The sequence below is a fragment of the Polypterus senegalus genome, unplaced genomic scaffold (assembly GCF_016835505.1).
Source record: "Polypterus senegalus isolate Bchr_013 unplaced genomic scaffold, ASM1683550v1 scaffold_2684, whole genome shotgun sequence".
Lineage (NCBI taxonomy): Eukaryota > Metazoa > Chordata > Cladistia > Polypteriformes > Polypteridae > Polypterus > Polypterus senegalus.
In genome coordinates this window covers 1-25,000 of record NW_024386591.1, presented here as the reverse complement: position 1 = coordinate 25,000, position 25,000 = coordinate 1, and the positions used below count along the sequence as shown (strand labels likewise).

Sequence of the window (25,000 nt, the reverse complement as noted above, 5' to 3'; positions counted from 1 at the left end):
CTCTATCTATCTATCTATCTATCTATCTATCTATTATATAGTGCCTTTCACTCTATCTATCTATCTATCTATCTATCTATCTATCTATCTATTATATAGTGCCTTTCACTCTATCTATCTATCTATCTATCTATCTATCTATCTATTATATAGTGCCTTTCACTCTATCTATCTATCTATCTATCTACTGTATCTGTCTCATTTGTTTAACTGGTTTCTCTTTATCTACTTTTAGGACCTGAGTGAAAATCTGATGATGTTTTAGATCATATTTATCCAGAAATATAGAAAATTCTAAAGGGTTTGCAAACTTTCAAGCACAACTCTATCTATCTATCTATCTATCTATCTATCTATCTATCTATCTATCTATCTATCTATCTAATCCTGCCGACTATACTAAACTTAGTCTATCTATCTTACGTATCTTACATTCTCATGTTTACAGCTGACAACATGGATCAGAGAATGCAGAGTTTTAATTTGATCCGAAGTAACCAAGAGAATCTACTCGTCTGGCTGAGTGACAACCCCTCACCACTGCTGCGCTGGCTCTATGACAGGAATGTCCTCGGTCAGTCCCTGTTCCACAGTCTGTTGGAGAAGACACCCAGCAACAGCATCGTCGCCCTCTTGGATCACATCTGTCATGATGGCAAAAGGAGTGATGTGTTTCTGCAGGTCCTTTGGGATGTCCAGGAGTACTACTGTCCAGAGCTGGGCGCCTGGCTTCAGGACCAGTGTGGCCTGCCGGGAGTGAAGGCCTCAGAAGTGGTGGACGCTGGTAAGGGACACGCTGCATTATTAGTTGGGGTGTCTTCACCGTGCACTAGACATTATTAACATGATCAGTTCTAATTATTGTGTGGGTTTTAAGAGGGTGCAGTTTATATTATGATCCATCCATCCATCATCTAACCTAGACACGGGGGTCTGCTGGAGCCAATCCCAGCCAACACAGGGGCGCAAGGCAGGAAACAAACCACGGGCAGGGCACCACCCCACCTCAGGGCACACACACTCCCACACCAAGCACACACTAGCAACAATTTAGGATCGCCAGTCCACCTGACCTGCATGTCTTTGGACTGTGGGAGGAAACCGGAGTACGAGGAGGAAACCCACGCAGACACGGGGAGAACATGCAAACTCCACGCAGGGAGGACGCGGGAAGTGAACCCGGGACTCCTAACTGTGCCGCCTTATATTATGAATCTTTTTTTTATTACTTAATTCCATTTTTAAGTTTGCGCAAATGTAGAAAAAATTCTGTTAACAGTTTACTTTAGGTATCAATTACAAACATCTGCTTCTGCGTGTAGAGCATATCCTATTCTTTTTATAATATTATATTACGCAATTAACATAAAAAATGATGTGGATTCTGAAATGACTAATGGTATTCCACCTTTATTGTTATGCGTACATAGCCTAGCTAATGACTTAGAATTGCTGAATGAAAGTTGTGCCCAGATTTCTAAACACGTGCGTTGCTTCATATTTTAGGTCTCCCGGAGACTAAACCTGGAAAACTGAAGAAAATGCTGTTCTTTAAGTTTCGACACAAGAAGTACACGCTCTCCAAGACGGCTCAAGGTAAGTTCAGGACTTGCACTCCTCACTCTGGTCGCTCCTTCTTTTCATAACCCTGACGATGACCCTCTGCCTGGTGAGTGCAGTCAATGGCATTGGACTTGCATGTTGTCAACTTCCATGTGGTCCTCAAGACCAGACTAGAAACTCCCGAGATCCGGGGTCGAGGTCCTGGTGGTGCGCATGCTGTATTTAATTCTCACTGATTCCATGACAGTAAACCCACAGTTGTTAAACAAGGGGGGACCTGCAGGGCGATTAATGGAAGTCTGACGAACACAAATGACAGATTGTCTGTGGCAAGGGGACCTGAGGTGTCGCTTAAGGGGCACTTACAGAAGATTTTTGTGGAATTAAACTCCTTTGTGTCTGTTATTGACTTATCTCAGCTCTCAATAAAAAAATATTTATTGAGTTACCTCGTCACTGGTCCATTGAATGGAAAAATTCACAAGTGGGGTTAGGATTAGGGTTAGGGTTAGGGTTAACACAAAATTGCCACAGCCACACGAAAATACCATAAAGTGGCGACCTTAACAATAGAATGTTGTGACATCATTGAAATAACTTAAAGAAAGATAACAAAACATGATTCATGTAAAACACAAGGGGCAAAGAAAAAATGAAGAAATGAACAGAAGGTGAAGCGAAGAAGATGGCAGACTCACGGAGCCCACACTGTGGGAAATGTTTAATTCTTTAAACCATTGAGAAGGGTCTAGCTATAGCAGCAGCCCCCACTGTGGCTCCTTTAACCACAGGACCCCATGTTGTCGTTCAGGGGGCCTGTGTGTTTGCACTCACACACTCACACACACACACACACACACACATTGTGGACAAGTTAGCATCGGAAATCTAACGAGGCTGCACGTCTTTAGAGTGTGGATTGAAATCGGAGCACCCGGAGGTCACCGACGCGCACACCGACACAGGCTGCATCTGACACTTACACTCCGGCCCCCTTGTTACGAGGCGCTGTGCCACCATGCTTTCCCAATTTAACACGTGTACTGTAACTTTTCAATCAAGTGACGTTATACTTCAAAACTTAGTTAAGTTCGGTGGCTTAAGATGTTTTGAGATGCAATCTGCAAAAGATCAGCAGATGCCGCAACAAAATTTAGTTATATAATAAAATAATGGCGTCCACACAATTTATTGAAGATCAGGCAAAGAAACCTAATAAAAAATAAAAAACGAATGGCATTCAAGAGTACTGAACATCGATGTCACCTCCATTTCCAGACATCCCAAACCCACGTGACTCCCACCTCCAGCCACAGGCCCCACCAGAGGGTCCCGCTGCTAGAGGTCTGCTGCCAGACCCTGTGCGGTGTGCTAAACATTTTAATATCACATTTTGGACATTTCTCCTGTACTTGCTGTTAAATACCCTGGATGTTGAATTTTTTATTTTGTTTTTTTTTTTTTTGTCAGGTCAATCATCAATTAAAGGCGCCAGTTTGAAATATCCACAATGGAGAGGTGAGGACTGCGTGCGGCTTTGGTTCGTATATTTGCTGTTTCTTTTGGTTTTGTTTTTTGTTTCCTGGTCTTGTGGGGTCAAAGAATTGTGAGGATTTCAAATCATCAGGAGGACTCGGGTGTTAGCCATTATGGATGTGTCATTGGGCTTGACGTCTCATTGCAAGTGATCAGGAGATTCACATGCTAAGGAGTAGCGACGAGCAAAGCAATTTGTGCGAAACTTGACGTTTCGCTTGACCAACAAAAAAAAAGGTGTGCCACTGGCCCAAGAAGAAAGCTGTCCTGTTCACTCCTGCCTGGAAGCGTTTTCTAACTTGAATTCCACCGGCACCTATTGTGGTAGCACACTAGCAAAGGGGAAGAGATCGGGAGAAACAACGTAGTCAAAGGCAAAGCTGAGAGACGTAACACACAATCACCAAAACCAAAAGGAGCAGAAAAGATCTCAGGCCAAAAACGGGCAACAAATCCACAATCAAAAAGATATTTAGAAAGAAAGAGTTGTTTTTAGCAGAAGGCAGAGCATCAAAACCAACAAACTCGTCTTCATCGTTACCCGATTGCATTGATTCCGTCACTACGGTTTGGCTACTTTTGCCCCCAGATGCCCTTCCTGACACTAACCCTCTCTGTTTGTCTGAGCTTCTGGCCAGACAGCACCAACTCGGGCCGGTTTGATCCAGACCCAAAAAAACGGTGTCTACATTGAAGAATTCATGAATTTCTTATGTCTTTACACAGACAGAGGGGGCCACTTCCACAGCCATCAAGGTGTAGCACCCACCTGGATGATGTGACGGCAGTTCAATTATGTCTTACAATGAATCTAACAAAGTAATCGATAGGTGCAACATCACATCAGCGGGAGTCTGATAGCACAGTTAAGGTAACAGACGTCCATCTTTTAAAAGGCCAGTGGCCACTTTGTGGCAGAAAGGTGATGTGTAGCTGTGCATGTCCAAAGTCGGCACCTGAGACTGTCCGGATCGGCTCCATGTTCCCTGTTGCATTTGGGGAGCCTCTTGAACCCGAGCCATCGATAGTCATGTGCCAAGATGAGCCGGGCAAATGAGGAAACACTCAGGCAGCAAGGGGTAGGTGCAGAAAGAAAGAAAGAAAGAAAGAAAGAAAGAAAGAAAGAAAGAAAGAAAGAAAGAAAGAAAGAAAGAAAGAAAAAGAAAAGGAAAATGGTGCAGACAGTGCATTGATTCAAATCTTCAGTAAGTAAATAATGAGTCCAGTATAAAGAGAGGGTAAAAGGTTCCCACTACAAATAAACGGATCCAATAAAATTAGGTTCAAATTTCAAAGGCAGAAATCAAACTTTGAAAACTCACTCCCTAGGGCGTCTTTTCTAAAAACTGTGGACCCTGAGCTTCGCAATTTTGTCTCTCTGTGTACTTGTATATGGTTGAGATGACAATAAAGTTCACTTTGACTTTGGCCGACACAGCCGACCCTTTCTCATTGGTACGGGGATCCTTACTGTGCCATGGGCTCCCAGCAGGGCACCACACCGAGCCTCACACCTGACACCCTCACTGCCTTTTCGCTAGAGCGAGTGACGGGACACTCCAGCTACTCCACCAAATGGCCCTCTTCAGCCCCCACGCGTCAGCCTTAGGCTCCTCCAAGGGGCTCTCTTCCCAGCTGCCTCATGGCTTTTTGTATTTTTACATCGTTATTATAACGAAACTGACAAATTGGGCATGAGTCGCCAACGCTTTTATTTGGCATAACATCTTACAAATGAGCAGTTTTAGTGCCAGCTACAGGAGAGCCGAGAAAAAACGGCAAACCTGCCAAAGTCACAAATAAATTCCAACTAGTGGGGTGACAGTATGGGGTCCTTCTGAGGACAACGCGCTACCTGAAAGGGCGACGTAAAGGCAAAGAATCCATACACAGATGAGCAATAACGGAAGCAGGTTGATCTTTGGAACAATACATGTAAACATTACTTTATTGCAGAAAATTATCATACTAATAAGTACATTTACTGCAGCATTTTAAGAACAACAACATCCTCATAAGATCAAGGTGAACACGCGGAATGTTCGTTAGCCTTTTAGTGAGCCTGCGTGCACTTCCTCCGCAGACTGCCTCGAGTTCAGAGCTGCTATGATTTCTCTAAACCACTAGATGGCACTCGTTTCAAAGCCTCGAAGCCGTGGATCTTTTTTTTTTTTTCTTTTCGGTATAATCAGGAAGAAGTTATAAAAGTTTCACGGGGCTTCGCCCGCCTATCACTACTACTAGGTGGCTTTTTTAAAAAAATACTTAGAGAGCATCACAAGAAGAGAACAATGCACTCAATGAATTATTACACGGGTTCGATTGATCGCCCCAGTTTTTCAGTCAATATGATTTTTATGCAGCACTGGACAGACTGTAGAGATAGTAAAGAGTCACATTATCTATCTATCTATCTATCTATCTATCTATCTATCTATCTATCTATCTATCTTTATATAGTGCCTTTCACATCTATCTATCTATCTTTGTATTATATAGTGCCTTTCACATCTATCTATCTATCTATCTATCTATCTATCTATCTATCTATCTATCTTTGTATTATATAGTGCCTTACACATCTATCTATCTATCTATCTTTGTATTATATAGTGCCTTTCACATCTATCTATCTATCTTTGTATTATATAGTGCCTTTCACATCTATCTATCTATCTATCTATCTATCTATCTTTGTATTATATAGTGCCTTTCACATCTATCTATCTATCTATCTATCTATCTATCTTTGTATTATATAGTGCCTTTCACATCTATCTATCTATCTATCTATCTTTGTATTATATAGTGCCTTACACATCTATCCATCTATCAAGTCATTTCAAATGGGAGATGGGCTGCAGATACCACATGGGACAATCCCATCTCTGTCTCTCCATGATCTTCAGTCCTTCTCCACACACCCATAAAGATATACATACAGCATATGCATCCACCTCAATAAAAGGACAAGTGTCTGTCTTGTGTGTCCATCCAGTTACCACATCCCTGTCATTTTAACAAATGGTGCATTAAAAACATTTGTAGTAACAAAATTCATTCCATATTTCATTCCAACAGATGGCACATCTCAGACATTTGCACTGCTCGTACCAATAATATCCATCCGCAGAGCCACACAGACATACGTCACCGCAGGTCTATGCCAGTAGTTCCAGACCAGCAATTTTAGGGCAGAAGTTAAGGTTAGGGGTCAGTATGGTTAGTGAGTACAATAAATGGTTAAGGTTTATCGGTTACTTAACATTAGGGGTTAGGGATCAGTGGGGTGAGTGTGTCAATCAGTTTGTTTTGCGATGACCTATAAACTTCTATCACCAAACTGCTGATCTAGACATGCAGGGACATCATTTCCATCCTGGTCTAGAACTTCTGGTGTAGCCCTGTGGTGAGATTTGCTGGTACAGCTCTGCAGGTGAATGCATCAAACTTTTATGAGTTCTGTACCAAATGGCATATAACAGAGACATGCATTGCATTTGTTATTCCAACAAATATCGCATCACAAACGTTTGTAGTAATAAAAAGCATTGCATTGGTTATTCCAACAGACGGAACATCTCAAACATTAACCTTACTCTTATCAATAATATCCACCTGCAAAGCCACAGTACCATACATCACCTCAGGTCTATGCCAGCAGATCTAGACCAGCAGTTATTGGATGGAAGTTATGGTTAGTGGTTAGTATGGTTAGCATATACGAGAAACGGTTAAGGTTAGGGATTACTTAATGTCAGGGGTTAGTTTTGTTAAGGTTAGGGTTTGGTGTGGTTAGCATGTCAATCCATTTGATTTGTGATGACCTATAAATATTTATTACCAAATGGCTGGTCTAGACAGGCAGTGATGTCACCTCCGTCCTGAAACTGCTGACGTAGACCTGCGGTGACATATGTGGCTCTGCAGGTGGATGCATCTAATTTTTATAAGTCCCATACCACAAGGTACATAACAGAGGGATATATATTGTATTTGCTCTTCCAACACATGGCACATCACAAACATTAACACTGGTTTTAGGCGTCCCATTACAAATGGCCTGTAACAGAGGCATATGCATTGGATTTGTCATTCCAACAGATGGCGCATCACATAAATTTGTACTGATGCTTACTGCAAATGTTTGTGATGCATTTCATTATTACACATATTATAAAGTAAATTTCAACAGATGGTGCACTGCAAACGTTAGCACTGAGGTGTGCATTGATTATTTCGATTTCAACCTGTCTTAGAAGGATAGCACAGTTAGTGTTTAAATATTCTAGTAGAGCAACGTATCTTCAATGTTATTATTAACTGGTGTGGAAGAAATTTAATGGGCTCCTGCCGCTGGGTGTCCCGTATAGGCAGTAAACACAGGCAGCAGAAATCATCAGTCATTCTTATTTTTTATAATCTTGCAGAACACAACGCAGCATATCTCATTCGCAAGTGTGATGAAGGAAAGGAGCGTCCACAGCGCTATATTTATACTCTTCATTGATGAAATTCCAAGGAATTCATTAGACAATCAGAAAACTTTTAACATGATTGGTTGCACTCAGTTGCTAACAGGACATGACAAGCGTTGATACCTTAAATAACCACAATTAGCCTCGTCCACTGGATTGATTGACAGCCCTGTCGGCGAAGGAGCACGTGACTTCTTTGTTCTTAACCGCCTGTTTCCTTCTTGGCTCGTCACAGGAAACTTAGCCTGAGCATAACAATAGAACAATTAATGATTGTGCCCTCAAAAATGACGCAACACCTTCTGCCTTTAAATATAAGCTCAGAAGAATATGAGACTCAGCACATGCTAGGCGCCCATCAGACCAGGGTTCAAATTCAGCTGTTGCTCTGGACTCACGTCCGCCTGGCACCTGGCGCGTCATTAGTTTACAGAAAGGGAATCGAAACTTAAAGGCTAGGATTAACATAGCAGGGAATAAATGTAGAGAATGATAAAATAACACTAAGAGCAGAGAGGTCTGGGAGGAGACATGGACGAAGGAAAAAAGGACCGTCAACCGAGCATTTAACAGAATAATTAGGGGTTGAACTTCGGAAGAATTCTCGAGGTTTGAACTTTGCCATCTCGGAAAACAGCCTGTTGATTCATTTTATTCTGAGAGACGCTCCTTATTTTCCACCTAATGTTTCAATAAAAGGTTACTACAGTCATCACTATCTCTCTCTCTCTGTAAAATCCAAGATCTGTCTTCCTGTCTGTAGGTCTGTCCGCTTTTCACGCGAGAACTACTCCACGTACTGAGATAGAATTTGCTTTTGAACATTCCGGTTGATTTTGCGACTTCTGTCATTGCGCTAAGTTTCACGGTTCGCTTGCGGTTCCGATTTATTTGCGCGTATCCGAAAGAGAGGCTGCGGACCGAGGGGTTGGGGGCGGGCCCTCCGCACTCACGCGCCTGCCTCGGGGCGTGTACCTTACAACCTCTTAGCTAGCGAACGAGAGAGCTACTTAACGGAATTAGATCGAGTTTTTTTTTTTTTTTCTAGAATCTGCTTGAACATTCCGGTTGATTTTGCGACTTCTCTCATCGCGCTAAGTATCAGAGTTGGCTTGCGACAGCGATTTAAAAGCGCGATGCTCAAATTATTAGACGCGCTGTCTCGGACATACGCGTCAATAAACACCGTTTTGAATACAACGATTCAGTTCATCTATCCTACAGAATTTTTAAACCCCATTAATCCTCTTGTCATGCCGCCCATTGCTGAGCGATTCTTTTGTTCTTGCCCCAATTCCGATACAGTCCAGTATTATACAGAGTATAACTGATCGTCCTTTAATTCACTCTCTGCAGGTGAATGCGGCAGATCTTCAGCAGTGATGGAAATGGAAGCAGACTAGAAATGAAGATGAAGACAAGAAGGAAACTTGTGGAGGAAGCTTTCTGGTGGCTTCACCTAAACGTTTCCTTCTTGTCTTCATCTTCTTTTCTAATCAGCATCCATTTCCACAACATTAAGCAGACAGCACACTAAGGCAGATCCAGACACATTTAGTAATTATGTTCATGTTTATTTGTTCTTTTCATTTTTATTATTTGCCTGACAACTTTATGCAAAGCAACTAACATTTAAAAGACACAATTGGTTACATTTCTTTTGTTGTCTCAGTACATGGCAGGTGAAGTGGTTTGCTCGTGGTCACACAGCGTCAGTGGCAGCATTTGAACCCACAGCCTTGGGGTTTAAAGTCCACTACGCCACACAGAATACACATTTTATAATTTTATTTCTGGTTTTCTTAGAATGTTCTGTGTTATTCCATTTCATATTTTTCCTTTAGGCTCACCATTTCACCGGCGATTCCAAAACAAAATGAATGTTTTATATGGAATATATAACAATGACTTCAATTGTGAAAGGCAGTTTAGAGCTACCAGAGCACAGGAGTCTAAAAGTTCATGCAAGCGCTGAAAGTACAGGAGCACCGATTATCCTGTTGAGAAACCTGAGCCCAGCCAAACTTTCCAATGCTACCCGTCTCCAGGGGCCTCATGTATAAACAGTGCGTATGCACAAAAATGTTGTGTAAGTCCATTTCCACTCTCAAATCACGATGTATAAAACCTAGACTTGACGTAAAGCCACGCACATTTTCACGGTAGCTGAAATCCTGGCGTATGCAAGTTCTCCGCTCGGTTTTGTAAACTGGTGGCACCCAGCGTCAAAGCAGTGCTACTGTTCCTGTGTGCTTTCCTTTTCTTTTTTAGATCCACATCCCTGACACGGCTTTATCATATACACTGAAATTAATCGCATATCATTTATTAGTTTAAGGCATCTGATTGTAATTAACCTGTAACAATATAATGGTCCACAGAATGGTCAAACTATTTCAAATACCATAACTGCTTTAGTGTTGTTACTCTCACTGCACCACTCGGAGTATTTATATCACCATACCTGATTGGGGAATCACAGATCTACAGCAGCTAATCAGAAAGAGAATTATCACTAGGATAGATAGATAGATAGATAGATAGATAGATAGATAGATAGATAGAATTTAATATTAGATATAGATAGATAGATAGATAGATAGATAGATAGATAGATAGATAGATAGATAGAATTTAATATTAGAATATATTAGATAGATAGATAGATAGATAGATAGATAGATAGAATTTAATATTAGATAGATAGATAGATAGATAGAATTTAATATGAGGATAGATAGATAGATAGATAGATACCTTTTTAATCCCAAGGGTTTATAAAATTATTATAAAAAGTTATTGTCTGTTATACCTGCATTGTTATATAGCATCAAGCAGACGCCCCCTCAGCCATGCTGTCTATTTGAACTGCTCTCATACCACAAACACTTCAGAGCCTTTCCTGTACGGACCTCGCGGTTCACAAACAGTTTCATCCCAACGTACTCAATCAGTCCATCAAGTGCTCCTTGTAGAACTGTTAGTACTTATGAGTACAATCACCTCACTGTAAACCTGCACGACAGTTATAATATTACACAACCCGAGCCACTTTATAAAGCAAGTATTTACATATGATGACAATATCATTTTTAAGAGGAAATGCAGCAAAATGTGTATATTATATTATACAGATAAAACTTTAACTTCATTTAACTAATCTGTATTGTTAATAATTAAACATGTGAGGACACTGGTGCAGTGCTAACAAGGATCTGGTGCTCCGTTCAGTGATTGTTCCTGCCATGCGCTGTATTCTTGCTGCGGCTGGCATGACACTGGAAGGATAGATGGATAGAATAATTAAACACGTACTATGAAGATAATTCAATGTTCCTTAAAAGTTTTGAAGAATCAGCTTTCTAAGCTTACAGATGCGGCTTAACGTTCATTACAGAGCTGATTGTGTGGCGAAAAGAAAAGGAAGGACAGGAACTGGAGGTTAGTACGTTTGAAAGAGACAGGACTGCTGTAATAAATTATTTCATCGAAGGTCGCGCACAATCACTGAGCCACCATGTTCCCGTGTTTAATAACGTGCTTTAACTCCTGTCATCATGAAAATAATATCACGTATACATCTCAGTATTTTAGTTATTAAGAGAGCTGTAATGAATGTAATGGATTCTGTGTCCAGTCGAAGGAAGAGAAAGCCCGGAAGCACGTAGTGATTCACAAACAGAGTACATAGAAGATCAAATACAACTAAATGTTACTTTAGTTACGATGGGATTTGAGAAATTAGTAAATTAAACGATTTTAAGATGAAGTTTATGATGTCCTGCTTTAATGACAAAATAAACTACGTGGATACTGTATGTCGAGATTAAAGTTGACATTTCATGCTTTTTCCCCACTGTGTGCCTTTTTTGTTCTCTGTACCCTAATAAGGTAGAGGGGCTTGTTGAACAAGATGTCTTGTTCATTTATTCGATGCCCCTCTTTTACAGCTTCAGCGGCGCCACAGTTTGAGAACCGCTGGACTAATGTTAGCTAGACAGCCATCACGTTAGCCACTCTGACTCCGTAGCTTAACTTCTACAGACGTAAAGTAACGTTACCACAGTACTGTAGTCCTATCAGCATTACGCAAATAATAATGCAGGATTACTGAAGGAGGAATTAAGTACTATTCGGCTTTGACAGCGATTAAAATATCCGCTCTATCTCTCACCGTAGTTGTTGTTTTCAAGAATCAAGAAACTGGAAGGGCGGCTGTCGGCTCGCAATGCACGGTGGGCTTTGTGTCTGTAAGGACACTCGTCTGTCACAGGGCGCCATTGTCCGGGTCTCATCTGGTGAAGTATTTCAGGTATCGTATTTATAAATGAACTAGCTGTCCGCCCGCATTGTAATGAAACAGGACAAACTTTAAAAATCAATAGAACAATAAAAATGTAATTTGTATCGAGAAGAATTTATATCATAGCTTTCCTATCCGAGGGCCTCTTGATATACAATATTTTTGGTACTGCTATACACTTTAAAAAGCAATTCAAGAGACCTCTAACCATCACTTAATCAAATGCATGCTATTAGGTTAAAAATTCAAGTTTAATGGTTTTATTAAATATTTTAATTTGAAAACATTACTTAATGTGTTGACGTGAAAGAATTATATTAGTACATACTTTAGCTTAGACGTGTAAGTAATCTAAACTCAAATTCCTTTTTTTCATTTATTGAAAAACAAAATTCAAGTTCGTCTAACCTAATCATACGTTACTTAATTTCTCTGCTTCATGAGTGGGCGCGAAACTCCGCCCTGTTACCTCGCTGTGCCAAGTTTGTATCGCCATACCGGACGTGAAAACAACAACTACGGTGAGAGATAGAGCGGATATTTTAATCGCTGTCAAAGGTGAATAGTACTTGATTCCTCCTTCAGTAATCCTGCATTATTATTTGTGCAATGCTGATAGGACTACAGTACTGTGGCAACGTTACTTTACATCTGTGGAGGTTAAGCTACGGAGTCAGGGTGGCTAACGTGATGGCTGTCTAACTAACATTAGTCCAGCGGTTCTCAAACTGTGGCGCCGCTGAAGCTGTACAAGGGGGGCATCGAATAAATGAACAAGACATCAAAATTATTTTTTTACATTTTTATTTCAAATATAAATTTGTAATCATATCATCACAACGAATGCATTATAACTAAAATTAAAATAAAACATTTCTAAGGCAAAGATCTAATGACTAACTGACGAGCGGCGCCGCTGCTGCTGCTTTTATAGTCGCGTATTTTCAATCCAGAAAGTTCGAGACTTGTCGGTATCTGTCGCGAACATTCAGGTGCCAGTAGATCAGGTGATAATGCGGCGCGACTGCAACACACTGGCAGCGTAGTCAATATTGCCAAATTGAGTTCAATAATTTACTGCGTATTGGGTTATTTCAGCGTTTCTCAACCTTTAAGTATTTGCGACCCGAGTTTTCATAACAGTTTTAATCGCAATACATTTTTTTTAATGTAGATGCATATTTTATTATACCTACTTAACTTTGATCGACATTTATCTAACTCTATATTTATTGTTCTAGTATCAGAATGTAGTTTAAGTTCATTTGGTTTGGTTTCAACAGATTTTTTTTTTTTTCATACTTTTGATTCTTGTTTTCTTTTTTTCACATCTTCGCGCCCCCCTTTTTATTACTTCGCGCCCCCCAGATTGAGAACCACTGGGTTATTCTCATGATACAACTAACAGCGGTATAATATTTGTCGGACGAAAATACGTTCGTCTCGCGCAGATTGACTTCACTGGTGTCCTCGTTTACGACGTTTTTAAAAATGAAAACATATTGAATCGTTTTTTTACATAAAGAAATTAATTAAACAAGAACAAATATTTTATTCTTTGTTTTTGGGATTAGAATTACTACCAACAACCACACAAGGCATTTTAACAGTTATTAAAGCACTTAAAAAAATAATAAATTGCAAATATTTCATCGAAGTTAGCCGAACACATGCAAACCTTATGGAAGTAAAAATGATAGGATACCGCGACACCGGACGAGTATCACACCTTTGTTAGTTGTATGATGGGTTATTCTCAACTATCTTATATTACTCAGGGGGCGCAGAAATACGAACATTTTGAGTACGGCTGTATTAGTCAGATGAGCAGATAAAAGCTAAGTTATAGAGAAGTAATTTCAAGATTTCAAGCTAATAATTATTTGCATTGCTCTAACAGTTCATTTACTTCTTTTGCATAACTGGTTGAATAGCACGAAATTTAGCGCCGTCCATTTTATCATATTTTCTCAACATTACTAATGATTTCTCACGTGCGTTTGTATGTTGGTTAAGGATTTTAGACGTAATATTGTCTTAGTGCATGTAAGCCTGATGACATATTGAGAAGATACTTCATTAATTATAATAATCTTTCTTTGACTTTACTTATTTTCCAGTTGTTAAGGTCAGACAGAGTGTACTCCGAAGCTGTATAGTAAAATGTTTTTGCATTATTTTAGATTACTTGCACGCCTAAGCTAAAGTATGTACTAATATAATTCTTTCACATCAACACATTAAATAATGTTTTTCTAATAAAATCATAGAACTTGAATTTTTAACCTAATAGCATGCATTTAATTAAGTGATGATTAGAGGTCTCTTGAATTGCTTTTTACAGTATAGCAGAACCAAAAATATTGTACTGTATATCAAGAGGCCCTCGGATAGGAAAGCTATGATATAAATTCTTCTTAATACAAATTACATTTTTATTGTTCTATTGATTTTTAAAGTTTGTCCTGTTTCATTACAATGCGGGCGGACAGCTAGTTCATTTATAAATACGATACCTGAAATACTTCACCAGATGCGACCCAGACAATGGCGCCCTGTGACAGACGAGTGTCCTTACAGACACAAAGCCCACCGTGCATAACAAGCCGACAGCCGCCCTTCCCGTTTCCGGATTCCCGCAGGGTGAGGTTGAGGATGCGCCCTCTCCATGATCTGTGGAGCTTTGGGTGGAATTTCTGTCGCCGACACTTTTTTAGGATTGCGATCAGCAGGTTTGGCAAAGTGGGCTTTGGGCGACGAGAACAATCACAAGACACGTCTGACGGCTCGACAAAAACTAACACGTGACATGAAAGGAATCCGTTGATTTATTTTTCCTATAACTACTAGAGACCTTCATTTAAATATCAAATAACAGGAATTAATGCAGGGAAACACATCCAGACAGGAACTAAATGTTTTAAATGTCCCTGGGAGCGAGACGCCATTTTGTTTTGCTCAGTTTTTTTTTCTTTGTTTCGTGCAAATCGTTTTGCTCATCACCGCAGATGACGCTCAGTCATGTGATACCACAGGAGGGTATTCCACTTTGTGTTCGCCTAACCAGTACATTTCATGTCTCATCCAACCCTCAAGTACCCCTGTCAATTCATAAGAAGAGCCTGGTAAGAAGAACCGGGAACATCGTCGACCACATAGAAGACTCCAAGTCACGAACGCACATCGAGATCCGCTACACCGACCTCTTTGTGACAGACGACGACCCCAGCTTGGAGATTGAACAGCATGAGTACTTCTCCCTGGCAAACAGGCGGGCCAGGATCTACAACCACCACAAGTGCCAAAGGATCTCACCCAGTGAGCTTCTGTCTCCTCTGCCAGGGCAGGACTGGATGCCAAAGAGGGTCAAAGTGAAGGGAATCGCCGGCATCGGGAAGAGCATTGCCGTGCAGAGACTGATCCACGACTGGGCTTTAGGGGTCTCCATGAGAAACTTCACGTGCGTCTTTGATTTTACCTTCCGCGAGCTCAGCCTAACCGAGGCCCCCGTGAGTTTGGCGCAGCTGATCATGTGGAAGTTTGATCACCTGACTGAGATCCTTCCTGATCTTTTTCAAGAGCCCGCCTACCTTCTCTTCCTGTTGGATGGACTGGATGAGTTCAAATACAAGCTGAACTTTAACGTTCCAGAAAGGCCCGTGGATGTCCATACAGAATTACCCGTGGGGGATCTGGTGAGCTATCTGTTCAAGGGGAGCTTGCTACCGGAATCTTCCGTGATCATCACCACACGCCCCTCGACGGAAATCCCCCGGAAATATTGTCACCGTTGTTCGATCATCCTTGGGTTTGAGCAGAAGCAGGTCGAGGACTACTGCTTCAAGTACTACCAGGACCCGGAGCTGAGTAAGGCCGTCTACTGCTACATAGCGAACAACGACACCCTCTTCGGCTTGTCCTTCATTCCTCTTTATTGCTACATCATCTGTACAGCACTTAGTGAATTCTTTACCCGATGCCCTAAAGACACTAATATCGACCTTAGAGTCCCAAAGACGGTCAGTGAGGTCTACCTCTGCTACCTGTACACGGTCATTAGGCATCATGTGCTCAGAGGCGAAGAGTGTGTCAGCAGCTCAAAGGACGTGGTCTTCTCGGCAGTCAAAAGGGATTTACTTCAGCTCAGCAAATTTGCCTACCAAAGTCTCATGAGCAACAAGATTCTCTTTGAAAAGGCCGACTTTGAGTCATTCGGCATGCCCCTCCAGGACCTCCCAACCTCCTTCTTCAGCCAGATTCTGATCCAGGTGAAGGAAGAGCAGGTTCAGATGTTCGCATTCTTCCACATGACCATCCAGGAGCACCTTGCTGCTCTCTATGGCGCGACGGAGGTGGGCGAGGATGACCTCGTCGAGGCGCTCGACCTCTGGTGTGGCGGCGCTTATCTGGAAGACCCTTGTAGCAGTGAATTTCTACAGACGTCAAAGGAGCTGCTGGACGTGAGCAAGCTGGAAAGCTTGCAGATGTTCACCAGGTTTTTTTCTGGTCTCCTAGCAGCCAGATTGGGAGGGCAGCTGGGAGGTCTGGCGGCACCCCTGGGCAATGAAGTCATGGTGGAGCTTGGCATGTGGTTCGGCAGGCAGTTCCAGAAGAAGCTGTCCAACCAGCAGGTGCTGAACCTTCTGCACTGTCTGATGGAGCTCCACCAGGAGAGCGTGGTGAAAATGGTGGCCCCCCACATCAAGAAACTTCACCTCTTCAAAATGACTCTGAATGTGGTGGACTGCACGGCCCTCTGCTACGTGATCCGTCACGCATGCCACGACCTGGAGGAGCTGAACCTGGGGTACTCCAACATCGGTCATGAAGGACTCAAGAGGCTGCAGCCCATTCTGCACAAGTGTGAATTGCTCTTGTAAGTGTTTTGTTTATTTTTTTTTCCTATCTGATCGTTAACATTATTTACTGTACTCATTAATTACTATACACTGTACAGTCCTGGAATTGGGTGGCATTTGATTTTGCCTCCCTTACTGAGATGGACTTGCAGCTTTGGATGAAACTCTTCTTTATTTTTGTTTCCTGCCTCTAAATGTCTTACTTCTCTTTCCTGTCTAGTCTCCGCTACAACTGCCTGGACAAGGAAGCAGCGGCTTTGGAGTCCCTCATACTCAAATCACCCTCCTGTCACGTAAGGAAGCTTTAGTGAGTTCTCACGTCAATGTCTTTACATGAGTGGAAAACAAAAAACACAAGATGAGGAGCGTCAGACAAACGGCAAGAACCTTTGTAAATATGCAGCGGTGGCATGGTGGGCAGCAGCACCGCCTCAGAGTGATGCCCATTCAAACCCAGCTTTAATTAAGCAGCAGTTCTACTTGTAGGATACTGAGAGGGAGTTGGTCCTGCAGTTAAGTGCCGTTCTGCTCCACCGCCGCTTTCTACACCATAAACTTTTCTGGTATTCCCATCACAGGAACATTTGTAGTTCCTGGTATTGTTTTTATCTCCAACTCCAGGGTGTGTCCTCTTCATCCGACCAGGAACTATCGTGGGTGGGGCTGAGATGATGAATTGTGCTGATTGGTTGACCACAAGTAACAAATTAGTCAGTAGTTTGGACTTTGGAGTGGTATCGGTGAAGACAGAACACCACACCACACCGCATCACTCTTTCTAGCTGCTTCCCTGGTGTGGCGAGGCATACACCGCACCAACACAATAACCTGACCCCCAAAAAGTCACCATCACTTCAAAGCAGTAAGGTCCTGGGGTCCCACGTGACTTTGTAATTGCATCACACTTCGCACCGCATCATTCTTCATTGCCCCCGTGAGGTCATTAAGCACTTTGAGGTTGGGAAAGGCGCTATATAAATAAAATGTATTATTATTATTATTATTATTATTATTATTATTATTACAATTGCAATGGGTAGTGCTGCTGCCTCGTAGTCTGGAGACCCAGGTTCACTTCCCAGGTCCTCCATGCGTGGAGTTTGCATGTTCTCCCCGTGGATTGGCGATTCTAAATTGTCGGTAGTGTGTGCTGTGTGTGTGTGTGTGTGTGTGTATGTGTGCCCTATGGTGGGCTAGTGCCCTGCCCGAGGTTTGTTTCCTGCCTTGCGCCCTATGCTGGCTGGCATTGGCTCCAGAAGACCTCCGTGACCCTGTAGTTAGGATATAGCGGGTTGGATAATGGGTGGATGGATTATTACAGTTGCATCAAAACAACACAGTGTGGGGGTCCACCACCACTCTTTGCACCTCATCACTCTTCATAGCCCCCTCCCTGTAGTACCACATCAAAGCCGCAGTCTCTCCTGTGAGGTCACAATTACTTCAGAGCTGTAATGTCCTGGGACCTCACGTGACTGCGTGATTGCGTCACACTTTGCACTGCCTCGTTCTTCATAGCCCCCTCCCTGGTGTGCCACGTCACGCACCAAATCAAAGGAACACTCCCCCTCTCTCCATAAGGTCACAATTGCATCAAAACAACACAGTGTGGGGGTCCACCACCACTCTTTGCACCTCATCACTCTTCATAGCCCCCTCCCTGTAGTACCACATCAAAGCCGCAGTCTCTCCTGTGAGGTTACAATTGCTTCAGAGCAATAAGGTGCAGGGGGTCCACCATACACCGCCAATTGTGCCATTCTCTGTACCTCATTACTCTTAATAGTGCACCACATCTCCTCTGTAAAGTCACAATTGCTTCAAAGCAATAATTGGGGTCCCCCATGAACTGCAGACCACGCCGCTCGTCACACATTTTTCATGACAGTTACAGTTCCTGTTGTGCAATGAGAAGGCAACACACGAAAGTGGCCAGAGACCATAAGTGGCCATCGTGCAGGGACTCCCAGGTTTCTGAAAACAAAGCTCCTGCATTGGGAATACGCGTATAGACTCCTGGCCCGCCTACCCCTCTCGAGCCCCCCAAACTGGATCTCTATCTGTATCTTATCATACATCAAATGTTACTAATTAAATACAACAGATGGAACTGCACAGGTTTGGTGCACTGTGTGTGTCCCAACAGAAAACCAGTATCGATATTACACCACCAAAGGAGAAAAGGAACTCCAGTAAGTTCCCCGTCAAGTATTAATATGACTTAAAGCCCAGTGATTCATTAAAGTGATCTAAATAAGTCAGGAACTGGAATGCGAGTGGTGACAATTATCTTAAAGACACACAGAAGCAAAAGAGGCTCTCCGGGTATCGATAAACCGTAACGCGTGGTCAGTTTGTTGTACGTCACACTTTGTGATGCAATTTTAAAAGGTTTTTAACATATACTGAATTGTCCCATCTTATCCACAACTGTGCAAATGGCGACCGGGGGACTACAATTCCCATCAGCCAGTGTGCTGCTCCACACAAGATCATCAGTGCGTACAAAATTTAAATAAAAGCATCGACAAATGTGGCGTGTCGTCAAAGGTAGCAACTTTTTATTTTTCTCTCAGCCACTTTAGGATAACAATTTCATTATGTCATTGGGTTGCAGCCATTTTGTCTCGTCTTGGATTGGCCTTAGATGTGTTGCATTTACAAAAAACACTTTTTCACATTGGGATCCACACGCAGGTGGGGTCTTTTGCCCTCATTGGGTGTCTTCTCTGTGCTGTGGATGAGAAAAGAGAGGCTGCCATTAATGACAGCGCCCCCTCTCATCCCAGAGTGGTATTACATACATCTGATGAGCCCAGAAGGTGATCCTCTGCCACGCATGTGTGACACGGGACAAAGCCTGGTGTTTTGGTAAATGTCAACCTTGTTGTACACCTGCATAGCGTCACTAAGTTCACAACGCCAGTCAACAATCAGCGTTAAGCACTTTTTGAAATTAAAAAAAACAAAAAGGAATACGATTTTGTTTTAATCCTTGAGGGGAAACTGACCTTTTGATTGACCTTTGGGGGGCTCTGAGCACAGGATCAGCCATTGTATGGCACCCCTGGAGCAATTTTCAGGTTAAGGGCCCTGCTCAAGAGCCCAACAGGGTAGGACCCCTTCAGGCAGTAATGGGATTTGAACCAGCAACCTTCCAGATACCAGCACAGACCCTTAGCCTCGGGCCCACCACTCCACCTAACTGATAATTCACTGATGGCACAGAATGAAGCACAACAATTTATTTCTTGTACAGCCCAGAATCACACAAGGAATGCCTCATTTGGCTTTAACAGGCCCGGGTGGGTGCCTGAGTCCGACCCATCCTGCTCCTCTCATACAATACCCGGGAGGACTTCCGGTGTCAGGCCAAGCTCCACAAAGTAGTGATCATAAATACCTGCAGCACCTCCTGGTGGCACCCACAGAACCCAGCAGGGATTGCCTGACAGCACTACAATTCCCATCATGCCTTGCAGATGTTAACGTACCAGATGATGTAACACAGAGATGCTGCCATCTAGTGTCTGCGGGAAATAAACAGTCGACACAGGTTGCCTCTCATTGTCCTTTCAGTACGCTGGCATCCTTTGATTGCGCCCCTCTGGGGATGCCAGCACATCTACTGCTGATCTCTTGGTTGTGGTAGAGAATACACTGCCCTTCTTCTTATGTATTTACTGGTTTGGCCTCCCAGTCAAGTAAGGAAGCTTAAACCATCTTTGCCTGGATGCCACCCCACGCTTGCCGTCCATTACAATTTTTAAACACTCTTTCCTGCAGGCTTCTTCTTCTTTCACAATACAATTTTTTTTTCTTTCCTCCATACTTTCTCAGATGAGTGCCACCCTCGCCTGGGTGAGCCAGAGCAGTGACTTTTTAACGCAGACCCCAGAGTACTTCCCGTGCAGCGACATGGCCACCAGGTAGTGCCAATGTGTCAGACAGAACAGAGAGGCCTCCTCCTAGAAACTCCAACAGGTGGCACCCAAGCAACCCAACAGGGCTGCCCATCAGCACCACGGCTCCCATGCTGCCTTGGGGAAGTAAAATCAGAACTTCCACCAGAGGGATGCTGCACACTTGGGGGGACACCTAGGAGGCCTCGTCCCTCTGTCCTCCCATTATGGCAACCTCTCGACCAGGAAAGGAAACACCACCCAACCCCTTAAAGTATCCACTATAAAGGGTAAAGGACCTCCATCACCCACCTCAGATGGGATGCCAGTCCATCCATGTCCTTTACAGTTTATGTACAGTGTCTATAAAATGGAGGGAGGTTTGTGTGTGTTTATTGTTTGTCTCCATTCACGTGACCTTATGGGCACCATTACAGTTGGCATGAAGTGACCAGGTGTTATTGAGCGGGCATTGTCTGCAGATCTCTCCTCCAGTCTGACTCGTCTCTCTAGTGCAGATGTTGATCACTGGCCTGTCACCAAATGAATTCATTTCATGGAGTTGTGCTGTTCTACAGATTTTTTCATATTGCCGTTTTTTAATTTACCTTATTTATGTTTTTATCCATATCTAAAGCATGTGCGGAAATAACATTGGTTGTGAAGGCGTTTTGGAACTGTGGACGGCCCTGAAGGACAACAGCACAGTGGAAGAGCTTTATCTGGACATCACCGGCATCACCGAGAGAGGAACTGAGAACATCGTGGAGTGTCTGAGCAACAACAAGACGCTGAAGAGTCTGACGTAAGTCACCGGCCCTTTCCGCGACATCTTGGACTTTCCACGCGCTCATCTCTGCTGCACTCAATTTAGCTCTTTGGCTGTGTTTCCTATAAGTTTAGTAAAATGGAGACTTGTCACCTAAAGGAAAAGTGAAGGCGCAAGTGATACAATAGGGAAGTGACAAAAGTCCAAAATGACGGCTCCGGCCCTCAGCTAGTTGCTTATCGTGTGAAAGCTTCCCGACTTGTCTGCTAAGATTTTGCTCACTTCTCGCACCACTTTCTTCCTTTTCTTGTATCCTTTTGTCCCGTTCCTAGCCCCCCAAACCTAACCCAGAGAGTCTTGTTTTGTTTTTGAATGTTAATTACTTTGCCATTTATAAGCTCCGCCTTTTCATTTCATTCCAGTTGCATTCATTTCAAATGCAGACCCCCTCACCTCAGTCTACAGCTGGCTGGCTCTCCAGTATGTCACTGTGCCATTTGTCCCTTGCGGTGCTCCTCCTCTCTTTCATAAATCTAATCTTTTCAAATCCGATTTGAGTCCTTTTTCTATCTGTTCCTAAATCGGTTACGTTTATGATTTGGAGCCGCGCGTCATGAATGAGAACAGCAGGATCACAATCCATGCGTTTCTTTGCCTGTACACGGAGCAGGTTTGGGGATTTTTGCTGCCCAAAGTGCCTCGTCACCCCCTTTGCTTTGAGAGGAGTCGTCACTGCCGGACCTGCACATGGAGACATGGAGACAGGACTGGGGACAGCGACGTGTTTAGGACCTCGAATTCACAATCTGAGAATGCTGAGTTATAGCAGCGACTATTTACAAGGCAGTGTAGGAAACATGCGCTACTGAGGGATGAGCCATTATAGAAAATAAGATGGATGTATATAAGTAGTCTTTATTTAACGTTTTTTCTAAAGAAAATCATCCCCGCTTTACTTACAAAAGTCAATTTTTCGAAACTGTAATTTTCTATATAATTGTTAAGCTAAATATGTGTCTTTTGATGATGGTGATCCATCCATCCATTATCCAACCCGCTACATCCTAACTACAGGGTCACGGGGTCTGCTGGAGCCAATCCCAGCCAGCACAGGGCGCAAGGCAGGAAACAAACCCCGGGCAGGGCACCAGCCCACCGCAGTGCGCGCACACTAAGGACAATTTAGGATCGGATAGTGATACACTATATACGGTATATAATTTCATTTTGTTCTTAAATTAGACGACAATATATAATTATGCATATATGTCATTTAAATCGATAAAATACATTTGAAACTTAGCATAATGACAACATTCAATAAACCTGAGAATACAATGATTATCTTTTAATTGGAATCTTAACCCACAGTTCCTATTTACCATATGCTCCTGTATGCAAATAAGGTAATCTACCTATCCAATCAATGTACGAGCAACTGCTTTAGCGCACCGAGAGCGAATCCACCGATGGTGATGAGCAGCAGAGGATGATATTTGCTGAGTTTTAACACAATTTTTAAGGGATGTCCGTTTGGGAGACGATCATAGTTTGGGTTAAGTCAGCTTTCAGAAGTTCACTCAAGAGCTGCAGTCCTGTTGTCGTTTCAATCGATTCCATTTTGTTTCTTCGTGTCTGTCTCTTCTTTGTTACAGTTTGAGGATTATTGTTGTCAGCATCATCGTCATTGTTGTTGTTCGTGTTATTGGTGAACTGTGTAGCTCGTCAGACATTAAGACCAAACATCGCTAGTATGCGAAAATGATATAAAATAATATAATCTTTAATATAAAGTCATCCGTTTTGAGTCCGAGAGTTCGTAGGTCTGCCTTGGCCGTTTCTGGGCACGTATTGTGTTGTGCAGAGTGCAGACCGTGCAGGCCCGTCGCGACAAGGCAGGCAAACCAAGCAATTGCCTGGGGCCCCAAGACAACGACTGGTTAAGAATAAAATGCAGCGACAAACTGTGTGAGCGCCCCATTGATAGTGAATGCAGTAAAGTGCAATGACACTGTTATCGGGATCCCCCTCAAGGGGGCCCCCCTCGCTGACAGCAGCCAGCCAACCACGCGATCTCTGCTGCCGGCAAAATACAAAACTTCCTCGGCAGTCATGAAGCGGAATTATGCTTCAGGAAGCCAAAAAAGAAAGAAGAGAAAGGAAGAGGAGGATAAGAAAAAACAAGACAGTGGTAAGTGATAAATTACACACATAAAATAGCTCGACTTGTCTTGTACAAATGGTGCAATTTTGCAAATAAAATAAATAAATAAAATACAGTACAGTCGGACGAACAGCTGCACAGTGCTCATTCAGTAAATGCATAGCTAAAGACTAAAGATTAATTAACTGTCAATTTACCTTCTATTAATGACTGTTATTATTATAAAGTGACTGGCACTTATGTCAATTGAGCGGGATGTGCGCCAGTCTTTGGACATGGAGGACATTGTGATTGCCTTTGCAGAAAACAAGGCTCGCAAACAGCAGTTTTAGATAATTTGCACATGTTTGAGAGAACTGAAAAATGTTCATGTGAGTAGGTATGTGTGTGTGTGTGTGTTTTTAAGTATGTTGGATTTAGTTATTGTGCACTTTTTAATGTATATTTGATTTTATAGTACACTGGTGTTTTTTGCAAATGTTCAATTGTTGAAAATGTTCAAATTTTATGCACTTTATATGCAACAGCAGTATTTGCACTCTAAACATTTTTTTATTTATGCACAGTATATGCAACAGCAGTATTTGCACTGTAAACCTTTTTTATTTATATAAAGTGTGAGTGAATTTAAACTGTATGGCTATGCTGTGGTTCCTTTGCGTGCGTGCGGGGGGCCTCCATGTCCATTTTGCTTGGGGCCCCCAAATTCCTTCAAACGGCCCTGCTGCCGAGGCGCGCGACATAAACATTTCTTTGTGTTCCGCTCCAATACGTACGTTTTTTTTTTTTTCTAAACAAATAAAGATAGGAATCTCTACATGAGACTGCAGTAATGCACCATGACCACTAGATGGCGCTTGTCTAGAGCGCCCATGCCCAGGAACGGTCCTGCCTGTACACATGGGTTGAGCGCAGTCATCATCATGCAGCAACGGCTGCGCACCGAAACAGCACTGGAGATGAGCGACAATTGTGACACATTTATTGGTGTAGCGATGCTGACGATAGCTGCGAAAACAGCAAAAACTCGCCGTCAAGCGTTTTTTTTTTCCGGCCTTCTCGATTCGATTCGCTTAAACTGTTTGCCGTCCCCCCTCTACCGGTAGCTACCAGCGCGCCGATTTTGTCAGTTTTAATACCACACGTTGTTTCACAAATATGACGTTTTTTGTCGGTGGGGTGCACAAACTTATCAATGTGCGCATGCGTATCGTTTCGCAGCACAGTCGCGTTCACATTACACAGTGGGTCGCTTGTGCTTGTGAGTGTGAACTGTCATGACAGGCAAATCCGATCTGAGCAAAGAAAGGGAATCAAGCAATGAGGCTTGTACCGTGAATGCAGCCTCAGTGTCGTCTTAACGTATGGCTACAATGGGCACTGGCTCTGAGTCCCAGGGGCGTAGAAGCCCACGATGTTCGTGATG

General features: G+C 42.8%; 1 protein-coding gene across 1 annotated transcript; it reads left to right on the top strand.

The window, feature by feature from the left end:
* Nucleotides 1–430: 430 nt before the first annotated feature.
* LOC120522757 (NACHT, LRR and PYD domains-containing protein 3-like) lies at nt 431–22,137 on the top strand. The gene is made up of 6 exons (XM_039743488.1): nt 431–784; nt 1,507–1,596; nt 3,034–3,081; nt 14,977–16,756; nt 16,960–17,046; nt 21,279–22,137. The coding sequence occupies exons 1-6, from the start codon at nt 439–441 to the stop codon at nt 21,448–21,450; spliced, it is 2,523 nt and encodes an 840-aa protein (XP_039599422.1). The 5' UTR covers nt 431–438; the 3' UTR covers nt 21,451–22,137.
* The last annotated feature ends 2,863 nt before the right edge of the window (nt 22,138–25,000 follow it).